The sequence below is a fragment of the Sabethes cyaneus genome, chromosome 3 (assembly GCF_943734655.1).
Source record: "Sabethes cyaneus chromosome 3, idSabCyanKW18_F2, whole genome shotgun sequence".
Lineage (NCBI taxonomy): Eukaryota > Metazoa > Arthropoda > Insecta > Diptera > Culicidae > Sabethes > Sabethes cyaneus.
The window spans coordinates 59,210,466-59,230,932 of NC_071355.1; the positions used below are offsets into that span (position 1 = coordinate 59,210,466).

Below are 20,467 nucleotides of genomic sequence, written 5' to 3' on the forward strand. Positions count from 1 at the left end.
AACACGTCAAATAGAGTGCAGTATTTTACACCCTCTTCCCCTAGCGAAAATTGTTTTTCAGCGGCAGTGTAAACAAACAAATTAAATCGGATTCAATTCCTGCCGCTTCTAATTGTGTCGAGCGTGGATCCACGTTTGCCAATTAGATTTACGCTTATAAGTGCGAGGAATTAATGATGAGTAATATATAAATCAATTTTATTATAATCTATTGGCTGTCAGACTGACCCGCACTAGCAGCTGTTCATTACATTCAGTAATGGGGCACATTTTGTAAAAACAGTCTCAATTTTGCTTCTACAAATAACGTTACTCTTTTTTTTACTTTTTCAGTTTCAACATCAGAAGATACCATGGGGATTGGCTGCTCGTCAACCAATGAGTTTTAACCCACAGTTCAAGAATTCATAATTTCTTCTTCAAGTTCTTCCCGACTTGATAATTTGATCAGTTTTATTCTTGTCCTTTATGTGTTTTAAAAAAATATTTTTTTGAATTATTTTATAAACTGGGAGAAAACTTATCTTAAGCTCAAACTTTGGTAATTTGAGTGTGGAAAAAAAGCCGGTTAAAACGGCCATTAAATATTTCTCTGAACGCATCTGGTTTCGCTAAGAGGAAAAGTTGCACTTGATAAAGAAACCATTGCTTATAACTGCTCTCGCTCTGCTCGCTTGATGGGGTCATCCTGCCTTACAGAAGGATTTTGCATTCTCTGTGAATGTCCACTTTTCTCGGTAATTCCCCAATGTATAACAACAGTGAAACTAACCGGTGTGGTTGTAGCGCAAATCATATATAGCCGCCACATAGCGCAGTCAGTGGTATGATAGTGACAATAATATCACGCTAAGCGACGTATTTCCCAGACCTTGCCCAGTAGACGTTTGGTTTTTTTTGTCGCTCCAACAACTATGGAACTTGTTTTCTTCATTGATGAACAGCTCAATACAACCTGTCTAACATGCACATCTGAAGGAGGGTGACTTGATCTTCCGTCTGCAGTGCGCTCACTGCCTGCCGGTGCCGTGAGTGTGTAAGTGCGCGAAACGATCGCTGCTAGTGTGTGCTACGCGGCGGTCAAGATCGAGTGTCAAATGTTCTTCGGTGAGATTTCGATCGATTGGTCGAACTGCATTGGGGTGGGTCATATTTATAAAAATGTTTTCATTTCGATCGATCATCAGAATTAGCAAGAAAATAATAATTAGTGTTACCGTTTGTTTTACGTTTCTTCGAATCGAAGAGGTTTTTAAATTTAATTGGAGCGAACTAGAAGATTTGACCCACTCTGATGTCCATACCACCACTATGACCGGCAGGGACCGGCTTCGAAGCTAGCGGAGAATGGTATTAGTATGGACTTCGAGAAGTGCGAGTTTCGAATACTTCGCTTCACAGTTGTTATCGGATGCTACAGTTAGTAAGACGTAGTCGTGATCGCTGTGCTCTTTGTCGACCGTTATTTTGTTGTCTCTAGTGAACCCTTCGAGGTTGAGATCCGTTATCAGTGGTTCGTGACGTTGCCAGGTTCCTGGAGTGCAAACGGCTCGAATTATGTACAATTTTGCGGGACTGTTTGGACTGGGCCTCATACTGGTAGGCTTGTTCTCGGAAGGATTAGCTCAAGGTAAGGGATGAGAGCTGTTTAAAAAAAAATTTTTTAAGGCGAATTTGTTTTCTTCCATCAGGCCAAAATGAACCCTGCTTCAATCCGATTGGTCAACCTGGTCTCTGTGTGTTCCTTAGGGAATGCCAACCATTACTGGATATCTACACCAAACCATTGATTACTCCGGACGAAAGTAGCTTTGTCCAAAGCAGCAGATGCGGTTCCGCAGCAGGCAAGCCATTAGTAAGTACCAGGATTGCAAAAATCTAAATATGTTAATCAGATGCAACCGTGGGTTTTGAGAACGACTTCGAAGAAAGTTGATTTCGGAACGATAAAAATCCCATTTGTGGTTTGTGGTTCTATTAATAAAACCGGTGATAACTATTAAAACCGGTTATATTCACGCAAATCTACAATTCAGGTGTAACTAAAGCTGAATGCACGCAGCAAGACATCATAAACTAATCATAGCTTACGATCATCTTCAGAATTGTTTTCTCGTTCGACAAGTATAATATGAAGGAACCTAACTATATGTGATATTGCGTATGAAAAAGGTCATTAAGGAGTCTAAATCATTTATTCTTATCTTTTCCACAGCCGGTGCATTTGTAATCACTTATGCTGTAGTATAGTAAAACTGCATAAAGATTAACATTGTTTTTCACACAAAGAAAAAAAGCTATTTTTACACTACTAATGCACTACAGAAATACACAACCGGTGCTGTTTATAATTTTTGATCTATAAACTAAATTTCATATATAGGGGGATGCATCATTACTAGTCTCATTGCCAATATTGGTCCAATTTTCGCTAAAACTGTAAACATTGGTAAACAAACAACTTAAAGTTTTTATTTATTTACCGGGAAACTAACAGTCGTTAACTTTTCGTCGGAAAGCCCAATTTTGGAAGCAGTTTTTGGGCACAAAACAGGGGTTTTGTACTTAAAAATGTATTCACTGTATTTTTTGCCAATCTGAAGACAGCGAGTATATTTTCATAAACAGAATTCTTGTTTCAAACAAACAAACTGCTTTTGAAATGGAAAAAAATTAATGACGACTCATTTCGCCTTAAATGTTGAAGCTAACATTTTCATGCTTAAATCCAAAAGCAATCATTTTATTAACGTAATAAGGCCATTGCAAATCATTTTCAAAGTTTTTGTCACCGCCCCCCCCCCCCCTTGGAAATTGGCTTGAAAAACCGGGGGGCAAAAAACAAATTTGTAAGATATGAGTTAAATTCTTTTTATAAAATCAATTGTCTGTGGGCTCTACAGCTTGAAAAACTCGAAAAATGAGTGTACGAGTTGAGTTAACGCTTCTAGCACGAAATGGAAAAGGAAGTTCAAACAATGGAATTTCCGAAACTCGGCCAAAACAATTATCTTTCGTTTTTGTCTTTTTGTTTGTAGATTTTTGCATGAAAAATAACAACGTATGTATTAAAAGCAAGAATAGATTTGGTTTTCACGTTTGAACTTTTAGTAAAAATGCATAAATCCAGATTTGTTTTGCTCGATTAAAAAATTTCTTTTTGTTTTTTTCGCACCCCCCCCTTCAGGGGCCCAACACCGGAGGAACAAAAACTTTTTTAAATATTTGTAATGACCTAACTTAAAGATTTTCCGTTGATTTAAAAATCCTCATTTCAAATTCAATACACGATCTCTAAGCGCTTAATCGATTGGCGTGTTTAACCGTTATGTGTGCAACAGGGTACCCGGGTACCTTTTCAGTTTTAAAATAGTTATAACTCATTCAATTTAAAACATACGTCATTGAAATTTTGCGACATCGTAAAACTCGTTGATCTTAAGTAATTGAGGTTTTTTTGGTGCATATCCATAAAGGGGATTACCAATGAGAGGCACTTGAATGTTTTTATTACGTAGGAGGGCGACAAGGGTACCCGGGTACCCATGATTTGCTATGTTTATAACTTTGGCTATCTTGAACCGATTTGGATGAAACCAGTGGCATTTGATTCGTACATTTATCCAGTTTTGATTAGACAAAGCATTTGGCCATCAAATGACATGTAGTTCCCGGGAATCAATTCCGGAGCAACGTCCGGTAAAGCGTGGAAAGCCGCTTGTTTTGAAAGAATATCAGCTTTCAGCAAAGCTATTAGCTTTGAACTTGACATTGTGGATCCTTTTTTCATCTTATTATATAAATTGGTGACTTTAGATCGCATTGGCCATTCCAGAATTGGGTTCCTGTAGGGTTACAGATGGCCAGTTGGGTGCCTAATCCATTATTAGGATTGGTTTAGCGGATCTTTTTGATGTTTTGAACTGATATGGCCAGTTTAGTACTCATTAATAATTTCGGAACTGGTTCCAAGTGTATAACGGATTGTTCTACGTTTTGAACTGTTCTGATAATGCTAAGCATTATCTTGAATCCTGCGGTATGATCTGTGACCCCGTAGAAACCGTTTTCGAAATAACCAATCAAAATACATCAAAATGTAAAAAATATTACCTCCCGAACTAATTCCAAGAACTTTGATACCCATATTGCTAGGTTTTACCTCCAATCCTAGACTGGCCACCCATGACCCCACAGGAACCTACTCTGGAATGGCCAACCTGATTCATCTCATTATATGAAATAGTTCATTGTATGAATTTTTAGAGTTTTTATATCCGCATGACTGATTTTCCTGCAATACAAACAGTTCCCTACCTCACAGCGGACACTCTGTCGGAATTCCGGATTTTCGGGCCCCGTAAATCTTTTAAAGGCCAAATGGCCACATAATTCAAAACTAGATAAATTAACGAATCAAATGACACCTATTTCATCAAAATCGGTTTAAAATTGTTGATGTTATAACAATATCAATTTTGGGTACCCGGGTACCCTTGTCGCCCTGCTAAAGGTGTTTTTTTTGTCGCACACATAACGGTTAAAGACTATGCTTAAACTTAAATTTTAACGAGATACCTTGTTACTACTATATTTTATTTTTCACAATTAGGTCATTGCAAATAATTTCAAAAGTTTCTGCCCCCCCCCCCTTGGAAATCGGCTTGAAAAATCAGGGGGCAAAAAATAATTTGTAGGATATAAGTTAATTTATTTTCATATAATCAATTGTCTGTGGGTTCTACATCCTGAAAAACTCGAAAAATGAGTGTACGAGTTGAGCTAATGCTTCTAGCACGAAACAGAAATGGAAATTCGAACAACGGAATTTCCGAAAATCAGCCGAATTTTTTTTGCGTTTTTGTCATTTTTCGTAGATTTTTGCATGGAAAATAATAACGTATATATTAAAAGAAAGAATAGATTTGGTTTTCACGTTTAAACTTTAAGTAAAAATGCCTAAAATCAATATTTTTTTTGCTCGATTAAAAAAATCTCTTTGTTTTTTTTTCGCCCCCCCCCCCTTCAGTGATCCAACACCGGAAGGACAAAAACTTCATAAAATATTTGTAATGGTCTTATATGTATTTTACAACAAATTTTAATGTAAATTTGTGTTTATTGTCATCAGATTAATCTGGGTTTGGAAAATTATTCCATGTTCAAAATAAGCTGTCTTTGCAGAAAAATGGTTTCTTGCTTTTTAGTAAGTTTTCTCCCAGTCTCATTCATACATACTTTTATTTAATAAAAACTAACATCTCAACTTAGGTCACCTTCTATTTTATTTGAACTCAAAATTTTCGAGCTCAATGAGGAATTATGCGAGAGAGAAAAAGTAGCTCTAGAGAAGAATTATATTCATAGCGAAAAGAAGTCCAGTCCGGCGAAAAGAGGTCCAGTCTGGCTCCATTATCTGTTATACAGTTATTTATGAAACTAGCGGCTACAATGAAACTCACATTAGTGGCTTTATAAAGTCTTCTTCAATAACAATCGGATGCTGCACAGTTTGTCAGCCAATTTTTTTTAACCAATCTGCTAAAAACCAATGTTGGTTTAGAATCAAAGTACGCCATTAAAAAAACTGAAAGCATAACAAAGCAAGCATAAGACAATAAGTGATACTTAAAAATATTTTGCGGGAATATTTTTTTATTCCATTGGCGGAACTAGAAGACAGGGGCTAGGGGGGTCAAACCCTCCTTAGGAGAGATTCTGCCCCCTAGAAAAATCGACACATTTTTTTTAAACTTTGAAAAACTATGGATAATACAAACTTGAGAAACATTTTAATTTGCATCTCTTTAATAAGAACCCATGCTTAAATATGCATTTAATTTTAATATGCCGATAGAATAAAAATGTGCGCTAGTTGTGCTAGTGGGGATACTTACTGTGAAAGTGCTTTATAGAATTGAAACAAGTTTTTCGCAATACTTAGCCCAAGCAAATGCTATTTATCAATCAATGTACGAGTAAACATAAAACGAGGGTATTAACCTTCTGACGAGTAAGGCCGTCTCAAGAGGATCTTTGCCTATACATACAGCTTCAGAGCCAAATATTAATTTTTTGAATCGACGATATGAAAAATGCGTTCATAATCGTTTGCCTGACACTTTGGCACCAGTATATCAGCATCCCAACCATGCGTTCAAGAGTTCTCGTCATTCAAGTACAAACAATTGAGAATATTACGGTAAAGGTTGAACGCGGAAATATTCGGACCCAAAAAGGTTTTTAAAATAAAACTGTGCCTTTGAATTTGTATTCTTTATTGTATAGAGTGTATATTATAGAGATTTTTGCTAATTATAAGACGATTGTTTCAACCTCACTTTTTACCGTAGTCCTATGCCCAACCTTTATTCCAAACACGGTTTGGATTATATTTCGCATTTTCGATTAGTATTCCTGAATGCTTCATAGGTTTTAGATTCTCGGTATTGGCAGGATTCCACCCCATGGGAACACACAGTGACTCGTTATGTCACTATTTGGTCAAATTTGAAAAATGCCAACACTCCTTTTAACGAATACCCTGCTTCATGGTAACAGTTATGAAAGCGTCCCTTCTTAATCGTCTTAAGCGTGGAACTTTTAATTATTTTGCGGTCTCCCGGGTATTCTGTCGATCGAACGAGGTATAAAACTCTTGTCCAGAAATTTGGCACTAACATATTTTGTCAGCATATGCTCGCAGTGCTTCCTTGAGCGTTTCTTTACCTCCGGGCTTCGGTTCGCGTAACAGTTCGGTACAATAGCTTGGGTATACACGTCTTTCGACCCTTCTTTATCGACACACACATCGCAGCGCAATATTAGAGTGCAGGACAATTGCGGAGATTGTGTAACGTTTCTCCTAACTCCAGAAGTCGAGATTCGAGCACACGACATCTGGCTTATTAGACCAACATCGTACTTTGAAGCTGGCTGGCACAACTTACGAATTAATGGCCAGACATTCTCCAAAGCGTTTTAGAGCATTACAAACCGGCAATAGTTTTGCCAACTCACGAGCGGATAGTCTGCGATTATGGTTGCACGCAACACTTATTCTGACAACAAATACTTACTGTGATTTTATATATTTTACTCATAAAATAAATTAACGATAATGGTAATCCCAAGTAACAATTCCAAGTTTTATCATTTTCGTAGAGTGGTTTTCATGACCAATTTCATAAAACTGCTAATAAAACTAGAAGCTCGACCAGAACGTTCTGATGACCGCTATAAAACTGTTTTTTAACCACGTGGCACACTCCTCAGAATGTTTTCATAACCTCTGTAGGAATCAGGTTATAAGCTCAAGTAGTCGTATCACTCTCTGCTGAAAACAGCAATAAAACCGCTTAAGCTGTCGCTGCTTGACAGCTACCGCCATAATTTAATAAAGCTTTTCCCTTTTCGCTCTGGTAAAAGCTAAATCAGTTCGTCAGGTTAGTCAATTTGAAAATACATCCGTGTGCAGTAAAGTTTTAGTGTCAGATTATTCTGAACGATTTGGTTTATAGCGAGCATAATAAAATATCTCATAGAATTAATTATGAATTGTTAGCCGTCCTAGTTCGTTTGCAGCACGTGCGCATTAAATTTTATTGTTGGTTGTTTTAAAATTGGTTGTTTTAACAAAATAAATATTTTCAGTTAGGCAATCTCAATTTCTAGCAAAATCATTTTAATTGATTCTGTGACAGGAAAACGGACTGAAAGTAACTTTCTTTCTACGAAGCACTTTGCTTTGATGAATTTTTGTTTGCGAGCTAAAACAAAATACTAGAATATGGCAATATGGCCTCGCATGAAAAAATGATAATGATTTTGGTGTTGAACTTTAGTTTTCTTCATAATAGCAGCAAAAAAACTGTTTGGTCAAGGTGTTACCGCTTGACTCTACTGGGCAAAGTTAATAGCTCTATAAAACTAACAGATTTCTTGCGGTTTGACAAGTAACCGCGATAAGATCAACTTTGGTTGGTGCGCCATTTTGTATTGCTACACCACACTTAAGGTAAGTTTATAAGAGACGCACGCTATGTCTGAAGGGTGCGATTATGCAACTTTGATGTACATAAAATTTTCTTTCACAACGTATTAGTACAGGTCTTCACGATTCAGAAAATACTAATTTTAAGATAATCCATCGGGAAAAAATTGAAAAAAGTTAATTTGAATATTTTAGCTGTATTCAACCGGGATCATACAGAGTACTTTTGATCATGGAATTACCACATGCATACACCTTCACGAACTTGGTAATTCTATGATCAAAAGTACTCCGATTTGGTTCAAACTTTGTGAATTTGCTGTTCTTTTTCTGATAAGTTGAGACCTGTAGTTTTTATTTGCCGCTTAGGGTACACACTCTTGGGATAGGGCGTGTCGACCACTTAGAGTGGTCCAAAAAATCATCATCTGTGTCATGACACTTTCTTTTAAATATTTAACTTTTGAATCGCTCAAACGATTACAACAATATTGATAGCAGTCGAAAGTTACATCAATGAGCATTTAATAAACGTTGCAATGTAACCTATATTACCTTTTATGAATAATATAATATTGGTTTGAAACCCAAACCATGACATAATTACCATAAACATTGAACATGTTTCCATGCAATGACAACAAATAAGCTCCCAGCTTTTATATATTTTGAAAGCTTAAAATTTTGTACAAAATTTATCAAAAATCTAGACACGTTTATCTTTTTGTTTATTTTGGAGATACAGTTTGTGGATACGCCTGTACCCGATCGGGGTATTAGATTTTTAATGCGCAAAACTCAAATTTCTTCTCCCATGTTTCTATTCAAACGATTGAATTTGCTCAAATTCATCTAAATAACGAGAATTTGGAGCCTTTTGACATTATATCAAGCGGAACATACCGAAATTAGACAATGAAATATAGAATGAGTATCAATTAGGGGTTAAAACAAGGGGTCTTTCAATATTGAAGTTTTTATGCTTGGTTAATTGAAAATAACTAAATGCTAAGAATTACATTTTTAACAACTTGACACTGTGGATCCCTCGCTCACCAATTTTCTAAAAGTTGATTTGTAGCCAATCCATCTTTGTCATATAATATTACCTAAATTTGCTATGAAATAATTAACAAACAGCATAGTTTCGTAAAGAAGAAAGATAGTGTTTTCAAATTAAGTGGAAATAATGTTAGCGGCCGTCTTAGATCTTTGATAAAATCGATTGATGTGCCAAAAACAAGTCAATTTCTTGAACTAATCTAATATGGCGACAAATCGAAGAGGACCACTAAAAATGTTTCACATAATTTGAATTTCTTTTTACAAAACCGTTTCATTTGTTATTTATTTATATAGCAAATTTAGGGAATATCACACGATAAAAATGTTGAAGTTCACCAAAAATCAACTCTTTTTAATACTGCCTGGCCACTTGACGAACGAGGGGTCCACTATTTCGAGTTATTTAAAATGAAATTCTCTATATTCAACCTTTTTCATTCAATCAAGCACAAAAATTTAAATATTTAAAGATCTCGTGTCAATAGTGGCATTTAAAAGTTCAGTATTCAAAGGAAGGTGTCATGACTGGGATGCTGATTTTTTGGACCACCCCAAATTAAGAGGGAGCGCCCTAAGCGCCACATTAAAAATTCGGGTCTGAAATTTCCATAAAAAGAACCAATTCACAAAGTTTGAACAAAATCGGAGCACTTTTGATGATGGAATTACTAAGTGCGTTACCTGTATCCGGTTGATTACAGCTAAAATATTCAAATTAACTTTTTTCAATTTTTTCCCGATGGATTTTTTTAAAATTAGCATTTTCTGAATCGTGAAGACCTATACTAATACGCTGTAAAAGAAAATTTTATGTACATCAAAGTTGCATAATCGCACCCTTCAGACATAGCGTGAGACGTGGTGTAGCCAACAAGTTTCAAGGTAGTAATATAAGCAGCCACTGCTTTACAAATGGTTTTGTTATGGTTTTATAGCTAACTATAAGTGTAGTTGGACTCGAATCCTCTTGGCATTGCGCAATACCACAATAAAACTAGAGGTAATGATTAATATCGCAATAAAACTTTAAAAAATTCAAGTATAACTAAGGTGCCTTAGAATTGTTACAGGGGATCCCAAGAACCTGGTGAGTGCTATAAAACTGGCTTCAGACCAAGTGGCCCATTCTATAGAAGGTTTTTATAACCTCTTTAAGAACCAGGTTATGAGCTCAGGTTATAGTTTTATCGCGCTCTGCTGAAAGCAGCAATAAAATGGCTCATACTTTAACTTAATGAGACTTTTCGCTTTGTTCTACAAAGTATTAAGGGGACATGAACGACCAACAATTTTGGAAAAATCCTTATTTTTTTCAGGTTTTGATTCTGCAGTCTATTCCGCTTATTTTAATACTAAATTTGTAATGATCTGACCACGGGAAGTGGCCGAAAAACGATCATACATATAAGCATTCCAGTGCGGCATGGAACAACTCGGCAGAATAAAACGCCGCTCCTGGAAAACCACGATTTTCAAACTTTATGTACCTTTATCTCGGAAACTACACAACGTATTGGAACAAACTTTTTTTTGTTTTGTTGGTAGTAGCTTGGCAAAGACTTTTATAACTTTTGAGTTTCGTAAACAAAACACAGCTTGAAAAAAACGAAAAAGAAGAAGAAAACATGGCTGAAAAAATAAAATTTTGTCTTCTTTTTCTTTGTTCCACGCCGCACTAGAATGCTTATGTGTATGATCGTTTTTCGGCCACTTCCCGTGGACGGATTATTACAAATTTAGTATCAAAATAAGCGGAAAAGACTGCAGAATCAAAATCTGAAATAAAAAAATTATGATTTTTTCAAAATTTTTAGTCGTTCATGTTCCTTTAAGCTTGCTCTCGTAAAAAACTGAATTAGTTAGCTTTGATAACTTGCAAATAGATATCCGTGAGCAGAAAACTTTTACTGCCAAATTATCCTGATCGGTTTGGTTTATAGCGACCATAATATTGTAACTGAAATAATAAATAATAAATTTTCAGAAGTTTCTGTATTTGTGCAGCATATGCGAATTGAATTTTATAGTAAATTTTGGAATGATAGGTGGATAAAATCAACGCACTATTGAAATTTTGCGATTTCCGATTTGCTAGTTGTTTTAGGAAAATAAATATGTTTAATTATTTAATTAATTGCTTCTTGTTACATAAGAACTGATTGATAATATCTTTGTTTGTGTAGTTCACACTTTACTTTGATGAATTTTTGTTTGCAGGTAATATACTGGCATTAAACAATGTTTTTTGGCCTCGCATTAAATAATGTTTTCTGTGTTGAACTTTACATTCTATATAAAGATTATATGGGTCATCCCACGGGAAATTTACAGTCAAAATTTTTTTTCTCTTCGAAACATTTTTTTTACGTTCTTTGTTAAAAAAAAAATCGACACGTATTTTTTATTTTGATGTTACTGTTGGAATTCGAAAGATATGATTTTTTAAAGTATTGCAATCCGAAAAAAAAACGTTTTTTTAAATGCTGATTGTAAACATAGTTTGTAATATCAAAAAATAACTTTCTACCAGATGTGTTCACTATTCCACAAGCTTTCAAAATTGGTATACCATACCTCCCTCGATTGTTTTTCAATAGTTAAATAGTGCATTTTATTAAACAATTACAATTTTTTCAAAGTTGAAACTTTTTTTTCTCGATTTTTTTTATTTTAAAATATTTGCTGATCTTTCTCGAAGAAGCATGCAAAATTTGGAAATGGAGAAATGAAAACTGAAGCATTTAAAAAAACGTATTTTTTTCTGGTTGCAATACTTTAAAAAATCATATCTTGCGAATTCCAACAGTAACACCAAAATAAAAAAATACGTGTGGATTTTTTTTGAACAAAGAACGTAAAAAAGTTTTATGGAAGAGTCTCAAATTTCTCGAGTTCGATTAGTTTTTGAGTTTCGCAAAAATTTCTGTTTTATTTGTTGAGAGTCAATATCCCCCTACTACCACAGAGTGAAGAGGTCTCTAACCATCATAAAATAAATTCAGGACTCCAAAATCTCCCACATGAAAAAATTTGGTTCCATTTGCTTGATTAGGTCTCAAGTTATAAGGAAATTTGAATTTCAGTTGTATGGGAGCCCCCCTCCTAAACAAGGGAGGGGTCTTAATTCATCATAGAAAAAATTTCTGCTCCCTAAAAGCCCCACATGCCAAATTTGGTTCGATTTGCTTGATTAGTACTCAAATTATAAGAAAATTTGCATTTCATTTGTGTAGAAGCCCCCCTCTTAAAGTGGGGAGGGGTCCTAATTTATCATAGAAAAAATTCTTGCCTCCAAAAACACCTACATGTCAAATTTGGTTCCATTTGCTTAATTAGTCCCCAAGTTACGAGGAAATTTGTATTTCATTTGTATGGGAGCCCCCCCTCTTAAAGTGGGGAGGGGTCCTAATTAACCATAGAAAACTTTCTTGCCCTCGAAAACCTTCACATGCCAAATTTGGTTCCATTTGCTTGATTAGTTCTCGAGTTATGAGGAAATTTGTATGGAAGCCCCCCCTCTTAAAGGGGAGAGGAGTTATAATTCCCCTAATAAAGAGGGGAGGGGTCTCAATTTACCATAGAATAAATTCTTGTCACCGAAAACACCCACATACCAAATTTTGTTCTATTTGCTTGATTAGTTCTCGAGTTATGCAGAAGTTTGTGTTTCATTTGTATGGGAGCCCCTCTCTTATTGGGGGGAGGGGTCTCTAACCATCAATAAAACCTTTCCTGGCCCCAAAAACCTCTACATGCAAATTTTCACGCCGATTGGTTCAGTGCGGTTTGGCGAGTAACCGCAAAAAGTTGAATTTTGTGTGAGTATACGCCATATAGTATTGGCCGTATCGTGGTGGCAAAACCAACTATTCTCGTAATGGTAATATAAGCAACCACAATAAACTGGCTGTCTTTGCAGGTTTATTGTGTTTTTATAGCAAACTATAAGCATGCTTTGGCTTGTATCATCTTAGTATTGCGTGATACCATAATAAAACCATAAGTAATAATTGTTATCGCTATAAAGCCTTTATAAAATTAAAATAATGCCGCTTGACTTTAGAACTTGGGATTCCTCGTGTGCCCGGATTTTTTCGTGTTCAACCTTTTGTTTTAGTGACGTTCTCTAATGCCTGCTTAAGTAGGGCTGCTTCACGCCGCGGTCGGTCTTGGGAGCCGTCTGAGCGACGAATACTTTTATCTCGACATTTGATTTTTCTTCATTTTCTTATCTATATAAAAATCAATGTATTGACTGCACTGTCATATCTCTGGAATGACTATGGAACTTTCTGCATCAAATATGGTACACATTCTTTGATATAATGATAAAAGCATAAACAGAGACAAAGTCTCTGAAAACGTTGGGAGGTCTTGTGAATTTCTGGACCGATAACAGATGTACAAGTGGCTCCGAGCAAGGTCCAAGGTCCAAGTACTCAGCTAGTTATAAAACTCCATGGAACTCCAAGTGCAATGGTCTGTTTGAAATAAAAATTAAATTTTCATCCAACGAACAATTCGTAATTCTCACTGAACCGTATTGTTATAAATCGGCCGAATGGTCCGTCGGTAGCACTTCGTTTTTTCAGACGCAGTGAATTCCGCTAGACTGCGAAAAGCACAGCGAGGACTATACCAATGAGTTAGCAGATAGCAGAATTTCGTGATTTGAAATATGAATTCAAGTTCTCCTTTGGGTCTGATAATATTGTTGAAATGTAAACGAAAAGAACGACATTGAGACCACGAATATCGCGAGATTACGAGGAAACGCGTTGAAATTTGGAGATTCGGAGAAAGAAAATGAAGAAGCACTTCGAGAAATTAATGTTAATATTAGAGCTCCATACAGTCAAAGTCCACCTGATAATTTCGAAATTTTGACATCGTTGGCATACAATAATAGTCAAGAAGATAACAGTTCTTTTATGAGTATCGAAAAAATCGGTGGTCCAAGATTGCTTCCCTGTAGAACGTTACAAAACGAGTCTGTTGAATCATTACGCTGAGCCTGCAGCCTAAGTAACACGGTTCTACCACATTTAGTTGAAATAACTTATTTCTGACTTATATTAGTCATGTATTAGTCATGTATTAGTCTCTTCAAATGCTCCATGACAACTGTACTGGACGCACTTGCGGAAGGAAGGTCGAGGCAAGCATGATTCCAAAGAAATTGCATCTGCTGTCGGTATGAATGTAGTCAGCAGTCGCCTGGAAAAGAATGCTACTTCAAGCCGGCTAGATGAGTCAAGTAAGATCGTTCACTAGCTCCGCAATTGTTCTGTACTCTAACAGCGGGTTGCGAAGTCTGTCGATAAAGAAGGGCCAAGTCTTAGAAACACGCTTAAGTCTTGCTACGATAATGAATTGAAGGGGTCCAAACTGATCTAGAAGAATCCAACTGGGATTGTCATACTTAACTCATTGCCCAGATTGTTGCATAATAATTTAAAATTACTTATTTGCTGATTAAATTCAATCGAATGCAGGTTTCTGTCATGTCAGGATAGGATAGTGTCATGTCAGCTTGCCAGAATGTAGACAAAAGTTTATAGCGTCTCTTCATTTTTTCCTCACAGGTATGCTGTGGTGGCCTATCAGCAGGTGGTAATAGCGGTGGTGGAAAGGCCACCCTGTTGAAACCACCACAATGCGGTCGTGATCTCTCGAACCGCATCGTTGGTGGACAGGCTACTGATCTGGATGAATTCCCTTGGACGGCGGTGATACAGTATCGCAAACCCGACGGAAGATATGGATTCCACTGTGGTGGCTCGTTGATCAGTTCCCGCTATATCGTCACGGCGGGACATTGTATTAATGCTATCCCTCGCGGTTGGCAGGTGTAAGTTTGGAAACACTTTGATGATTTAGCTTAGAATTAACGAACATGTATTTTAGGGTTGGAGTTCGACTTGGTGAATACAACCTATCGAATGATGGACCGGACTGCAAGGACAACGTGTGCGCCGACATTCCCGTCGATGTTGGTGTTGAAAAGATCGTCGTACATGAGAATTACAATCCTCAAGTTAAGAGCCAGTATAACGATATTGCATTAATCAGATTTGACCGCGATGTATCGTTCTCCATTTATATTCAACCGATTTGTTTACCGGTCGATGAACCAGAACGATCTCGTAACAACGTAGGAACGAAAGCTTTTGCTGCCGGATGGGGACGAACTGAAACCGGTAAGAAATATGTTCTTATGCCTATTTGCCATTCAATAACGTTCCATCATTCTTTTCAGCAAGCGCCAGCGACGTTAAGCTAAAGGTAGAATTAGACATCACTGATATGAACCGTTGTTCCGCCGTCTACAGACCTTCCGGTTTGACTTTGCGGGACACGCAGCTGTGTGCCGGCGGCAAAAAAGGTGAAGATACCTGCAGTGGCGATTCCGGTGGTCCCCTAATGAAGCGCATCAAGTCCAATTACTTCTTGTTCGGAATCGTAAGCTTTGGACCAAACAAATGCGGAACCAAGGACGTGCCCGGTGTATACACGAACGTGGCCAAATACGTCGACTGGGTTGAGAATAATCTGGAGTAGTACTATCTTGATGGGAATAGTAACTGCAAAATGGAACCGCGCGGGGAGATTTCAGTCGAGATTATAATATATGAGGACTAATTCACTAGTTGTTCAATTTGTTATTCTTCTAATATTGGAACTTCCTATATTGTTCATTGGCGTAGCTAGAGGGGGTGCCTGGGGTACCAGGCCCCCTCCAGAATTCTGCAGGCCCCCTCCAGAAATTTTTCTCATTGGAATTGGAAACCGGGAAAAAACTCAGTGTATATGTTCCCGCTGTGTAGATATTTTCCTTTTCACTAGACATCGCAAAAGCGTAGTTGTCGTCGTTATCAGTAGCTTAGTAGCCTCCCCGACTCATACTGTTTCAAGCGTTCGTCTCCATTCAACTACATCTTGGGCCACTCGTCGCAAATTTTCCAGTCACAGAAGTCGCAAATCACTTTCGACCTGGTCGACCCGTCTTGCACGTTGAGCCTCCCTGTTCCTGATGCCGGTGCAGTTGTTTCTTTTCGGATTTAAATTGACTTTTCTCGGTGAAACCATTAAATTACAACTTATCGTTAACGTCTCAGCTTACTCTATTCAGCCATCCTCAGAACTAATTTATTTAAAAAAAAGTACAATTAACAATCTTGGCATAAAATTCAAATTACAAAATTCACTTACAAACAAGTTATAAACATTCAAATTCAAACTCAAAACTTTTTGCGAAGGGCTAAGGAAGCCTAATTTCCCACTTAAATGCGCAACTAGATCCCCTTACTATAGTGTTGTTGTCCGTGTGCACCAGCAATCCCAAATACACGAACCCATCTGCCACTTCTAGTTCGTCACCATCAATAGTTACCGTCCGCGAGAGGTACGCGTTTGTTTCCTTTGAGTATTTGGTCTTGGCCGCATTTATGTTCAGAACACTCGTCCTAAATTCCGATTTCGTCGGATCACCCCTTCAAGTGCGATGTTGAATAGCATGTAAAATAAGCCGTCACCTTGTCCCAACTTTCGCCGCGTCTCAAAGTAACTCTAAAGTATCCCCGAGATGCTCACGAAACACAACACTCTCTCCAATGTAGCTATATGCTCAGTTGCATCAATTTATTCGGAAAACCGTGTTCGTGCATTATCTGCCATAGCTGGTCTCGAGCGACTGTATCGTATATTGCTTTGACATCAATAAAGATGTGATGCGCGGACAGGTTGTACTCCCGACATTTCTGGTAATTGCGCGGACCCTCATCAAGCCAGCCTGGTATTTCCCTACAAAACTTTGTGCTATTGGTGACAGCCAGAGTAGCAAGATCATTATAAAAATTTTTTTTGGAAGGCACCCCCTAGGCCCCCTCCAGGGAAATTTTCTAGCTACGCCAATGATATTGTTTTAAAAATTCTTCATCGAAAGTCTAAAAATACTTATTCATGTCTAATTTGGTAGCAAATCCGGGGAAAAGCACTGATAAATGCTTAATTCACAAACAAAGCAACACTCCGTTCCGTAATTCCATCAGCCAGTGGTCTTGTTGTGCGTCTGTCGTTTCATCCAAAGCAACTGTAATCCAAACGCCATCAAGTTCAAATTAATTTAAGGCGGTAAGGATTACGCGCTAAGCTCGAAGGATATAGTAATACAACCAAACGTGGCAAGCACTGTTCGTTCCACCTTCCAACTGTATTTCTATACAGCCGGTCGGAACTGGATGAAAAGAAAACTGAGTATCCATTACGTTACAAAAACAGTTTGGCATGTTGCACCAAAACTTTTTCGGCTCAAGTTTTATCTTCCGTTCTTTTTGCTCACGTCGCACGCCAAAGTTTAGTTACTTCCACACAAAAACCGTTCAGAAGTGGAACGAGCAACCGGTACAACCAATCTCGGGGCGTTTTATCAACGCAAAAAAAACTCTCCTGCGGATGACTGCAGGGAAAACTTTGCTCACCCTGATTGTGCTAGTTTCGAGAGGTAGGTGGTGCGGAGCTGGTTTAAAAGCGTTGCATAATGCGATTGAATGTTTCAAATGTAAAATTGTTAAGCTGTGAATATTCCAAATATCATGAATTTAAGCGAAGAACTGCTTTTTCGTACTTTTGTAATTTTTTTCGGTATTAAAAAGCAATAAGAATACAATTGATTGCAGTGCATATTTTCGATAACTTGAAGAAATAGAAATAGCACCCACAAGCCACAAGTTGACTCACAACGACCCATGCTTCGCTATCATGCCAATTTAAATTGAACTTTATGTAATACAAATTAATTTTACACCTAATTCGAAAGTTTGAAATTTAAGATTTAAATTTCATACGTGTATGTAAAAACAAGACACGATATAGACAGCAGAAGTTTTTCCAGACAATACGTGGGAGGATGTGATTTAAAGTTACTCTTCAGTGGCAACATCGATTGTTGTCTACCTCTCATTTCGTTGAAACTGGTTTTCAATTTCTGTACCTGCCGTGGTAAATCTAGCGTGAATCTTAACCGCAGAATGAATTTTCCGAAGAAAATATCGGTTAACGAGTGCGCATGTTCCTACCGAAAACGCACGTGTTCGGTACTCACTGGAATTGGGAACAATATTTGGCATAGTGGAACGAAACGTTGTAATAATGGTCTAAATTAAAGTGACCAGATTGTTTCTTAAGGAATGCGGGCCATATTGGATGACAGTAGAAAAGAAAATTGATTCTATGACAAATCTATTTAATGGCAAATTTGTATTTTACATGTATTTTCCATGAAAAATGGTCTAAAACGGTGCGATTGGTGTGGATGTGGAGCAATTCTGCAGGCATTTGAACAGAATGCCTTGCTTATAGAACCAGCATCTTTGTATGAGAATACAACAGTCCCTGTGATCTTCATAACTCGGTAAAGTAATCGGCTCTACTATGAAACAGAAATTCTCGGGTTTCTGAAAACAGGAATCCTGGTGTGTTGGTGAAGGATTCCTCGTCGAACCAGTCGTATTAGTAGCGACTTCATGTCTAATGATCGTGACGTTGAATAGGCGTGAAGCCAAATGGGCATAAAACCGAATGGATACTAGGTCCATAAAACGCCAGATCAAATGTTTGCTCCGCCGAATGTGAGACCAAATAGTACAGTGGGATTTCGATTTTGGCGTGGTTCGATTTTGGCTTATTCGTATTTGACAAAACAAAATTTTGCACTTCCAAAAATATGCTTAAATATCAACTAGTTTTCGCATGCATGTTCAAAATGATGAAAAAATGATATCAGTATGTGCACGAAAAAAAGTTTGTAGTTGTTGAATGTTTCGTAAGGTAATATCTTTATTGACGTAGGACTACGTCTAACCGCATGATGTTAAAAAAATTACATGCGTCGGTCTAAAAGCTCCCGCCGTTTTTTTAACATAAAATGGTTGCAAACGTAAAAAATTGTCAATTAATGATAATTAGCCAATGTTTGATATATGTTTATTTGATTTTTTTTATATCAAAAAATGATCTCGGTTTTGGCAACGCATACGGTACGCATTCAGTGTTGCGGACCCACACTGCACTGGTGTGGTCTAATTTTCTCACACACGCGTACTTGTTCTAACGAACACGCTGGCATAAACGTCTCTTTCGAACTCTCGCTCTTATTTATGTATGCACTGGGACGAGTTTTTGCGAGTGTTGATTTAGCTAACAACCACGGTCGTCGCTCTCGCTCGTCAATGTCATTGCACGCTACTCTCGCCCGCGTGTAGAATCCAGGGCGTAAGATGAAGTAGAAAAAAGTAATGCCAAATCTGTATCCTAGTGTGTCGCTAGTCCTCACCACGGGCAGCTGGCTGCTCACGAGTTGTTTGCCTCGTAAGTGGGCTATACAGAAGACGCTACGAGGCTGCTGGATATTCTGGAATAAGAGAATGGCCAAGGCACTCAATAACTCGCATCTTTAGCGAGAAATGAGTCGTCATTGATTCTGTAAATTTAGGGTGAAATTAGTCGTCATCGATTCTGCATATTAAAAAGCAGGTTTTTTGGTTAAAACAAAAAATTTGTTGAATATATATTCGCTGTGTTCAGATTGGCAAGAATGCAGTCGAAGTGAATACATTTCTATGAACAGAACCCTACTTTTAGACCCAAAAACTGCTTCCGAAATTGGGCTCTTCGACGAAAAGTTAATGACTGCTCATTTTCCCTTAACCCTTTATAAGGCAGTGGCAACTATATTGCCACCAACAAAAATTTTTTATTTTGTTTCTATAATTATATTGATGTCATTATAGACGCAAAACCAATATTTTTCGTTGGTGGCAATATAATTGCCACGGCCTTATAAAGGGTTAAACCAACGATACTCATTGATGATGGACATTCCAACAAAACTCTCATCAAAGAGTGTCGCTGGTTTAAAGATGACAAGTACTCACGAGCTACTGAGCTACGTTGGTCATTCTCATTGAGTTTCTCTAGAGGCTGTACGTTCGAGCATGTGTAGATGACAGAATGTCTGTTCACAGAACCGGCGTTTGTTTGACGTACGCTTGCGTCAGCGGCGTAATCGTTGAATGCTATGCTCTTATACTCGCTCGCATGAGAGCAGGCATCATTTGCTTCTCGCTCGGTTTGCAAATTTGCACGCATTTGTTGCCAAAATGGAAATCCTTCTCTATTGAATTACATACCTCTTTTTTGTAGGAAGATTACACCTTATTTCTTTAAGCTTTCCATTTCTCACTCCTCATTACTCACAACTAGCTTCCAGTAACTCACTACAGATAGATCGATTCTCATTACTCACGATATAATTCTCATTGCTTACTGCTTACTTGGTATTGCTCACTTATCACTTGTCATTTCTCATTTCTCGCTACTCGCCACTCACTTCTCAATATTCACAACTAC

The 20,467-nt window shown here is 37.4% G+C and overlaps 1 protein-coding gene across 1 annotated transcript; it reads left to right on the forward strand.

Annotated features, from left to right (window-relative positions):
- Positions 1 to 1,424: 1,424 nt before the first annotated feature.
- On the forward strand, positions 1,425 to 15,699 carry LOC128741407 (CLIP domain-containing serine protease B4-like). Its single transcript, XM_053837208.1, has 5 exons — positions 1,425 to 1,630; positions 1,692 to 1,855; positions 14,644 to 14,909; positions 14,966 to 15,258; positions 15,318 to 15,699. Exons 1-5 carry the CDS (start codon positions 1,558 to 1,560, stop codon positions 15,617 to 15,619), a joined length of 1,098 nt encoding a protein of 365 aa, XP_053693183.1. The 5' UTR covers positions 1,425 to 1,557; the 3' UTR covers positions 15,620 to 15,699.
- Positions 15,700 to 20,467: the final 4,768 nt, after the last annotated feature.

Excerpts from the sequence above, each read along its gene's own strand:
- LOC128741407 (XM_053837208.1), top strand. The coding sequence starts at position 1,558 with ATGTACAATTTTGCGGGACTGTTTGGACTGGGCCTCATACTGGTAGGC. Across the intron at positions 1,631-1,691 it reads CTCGGAAGGATTAGCTCAAG|GCCAAAATGAACCCTGCTTC; the intron begins GTAAGGGATGAG and ends TTCTTCCATCAG. Across the intron at positions 15,259-15,317 it reads ATGGGGACGAACTGAAACCG|CAAGCGCCAGCGACGTTAAG; the intron begins GTAAGAAATATG and ends CATTCTTTTCAG.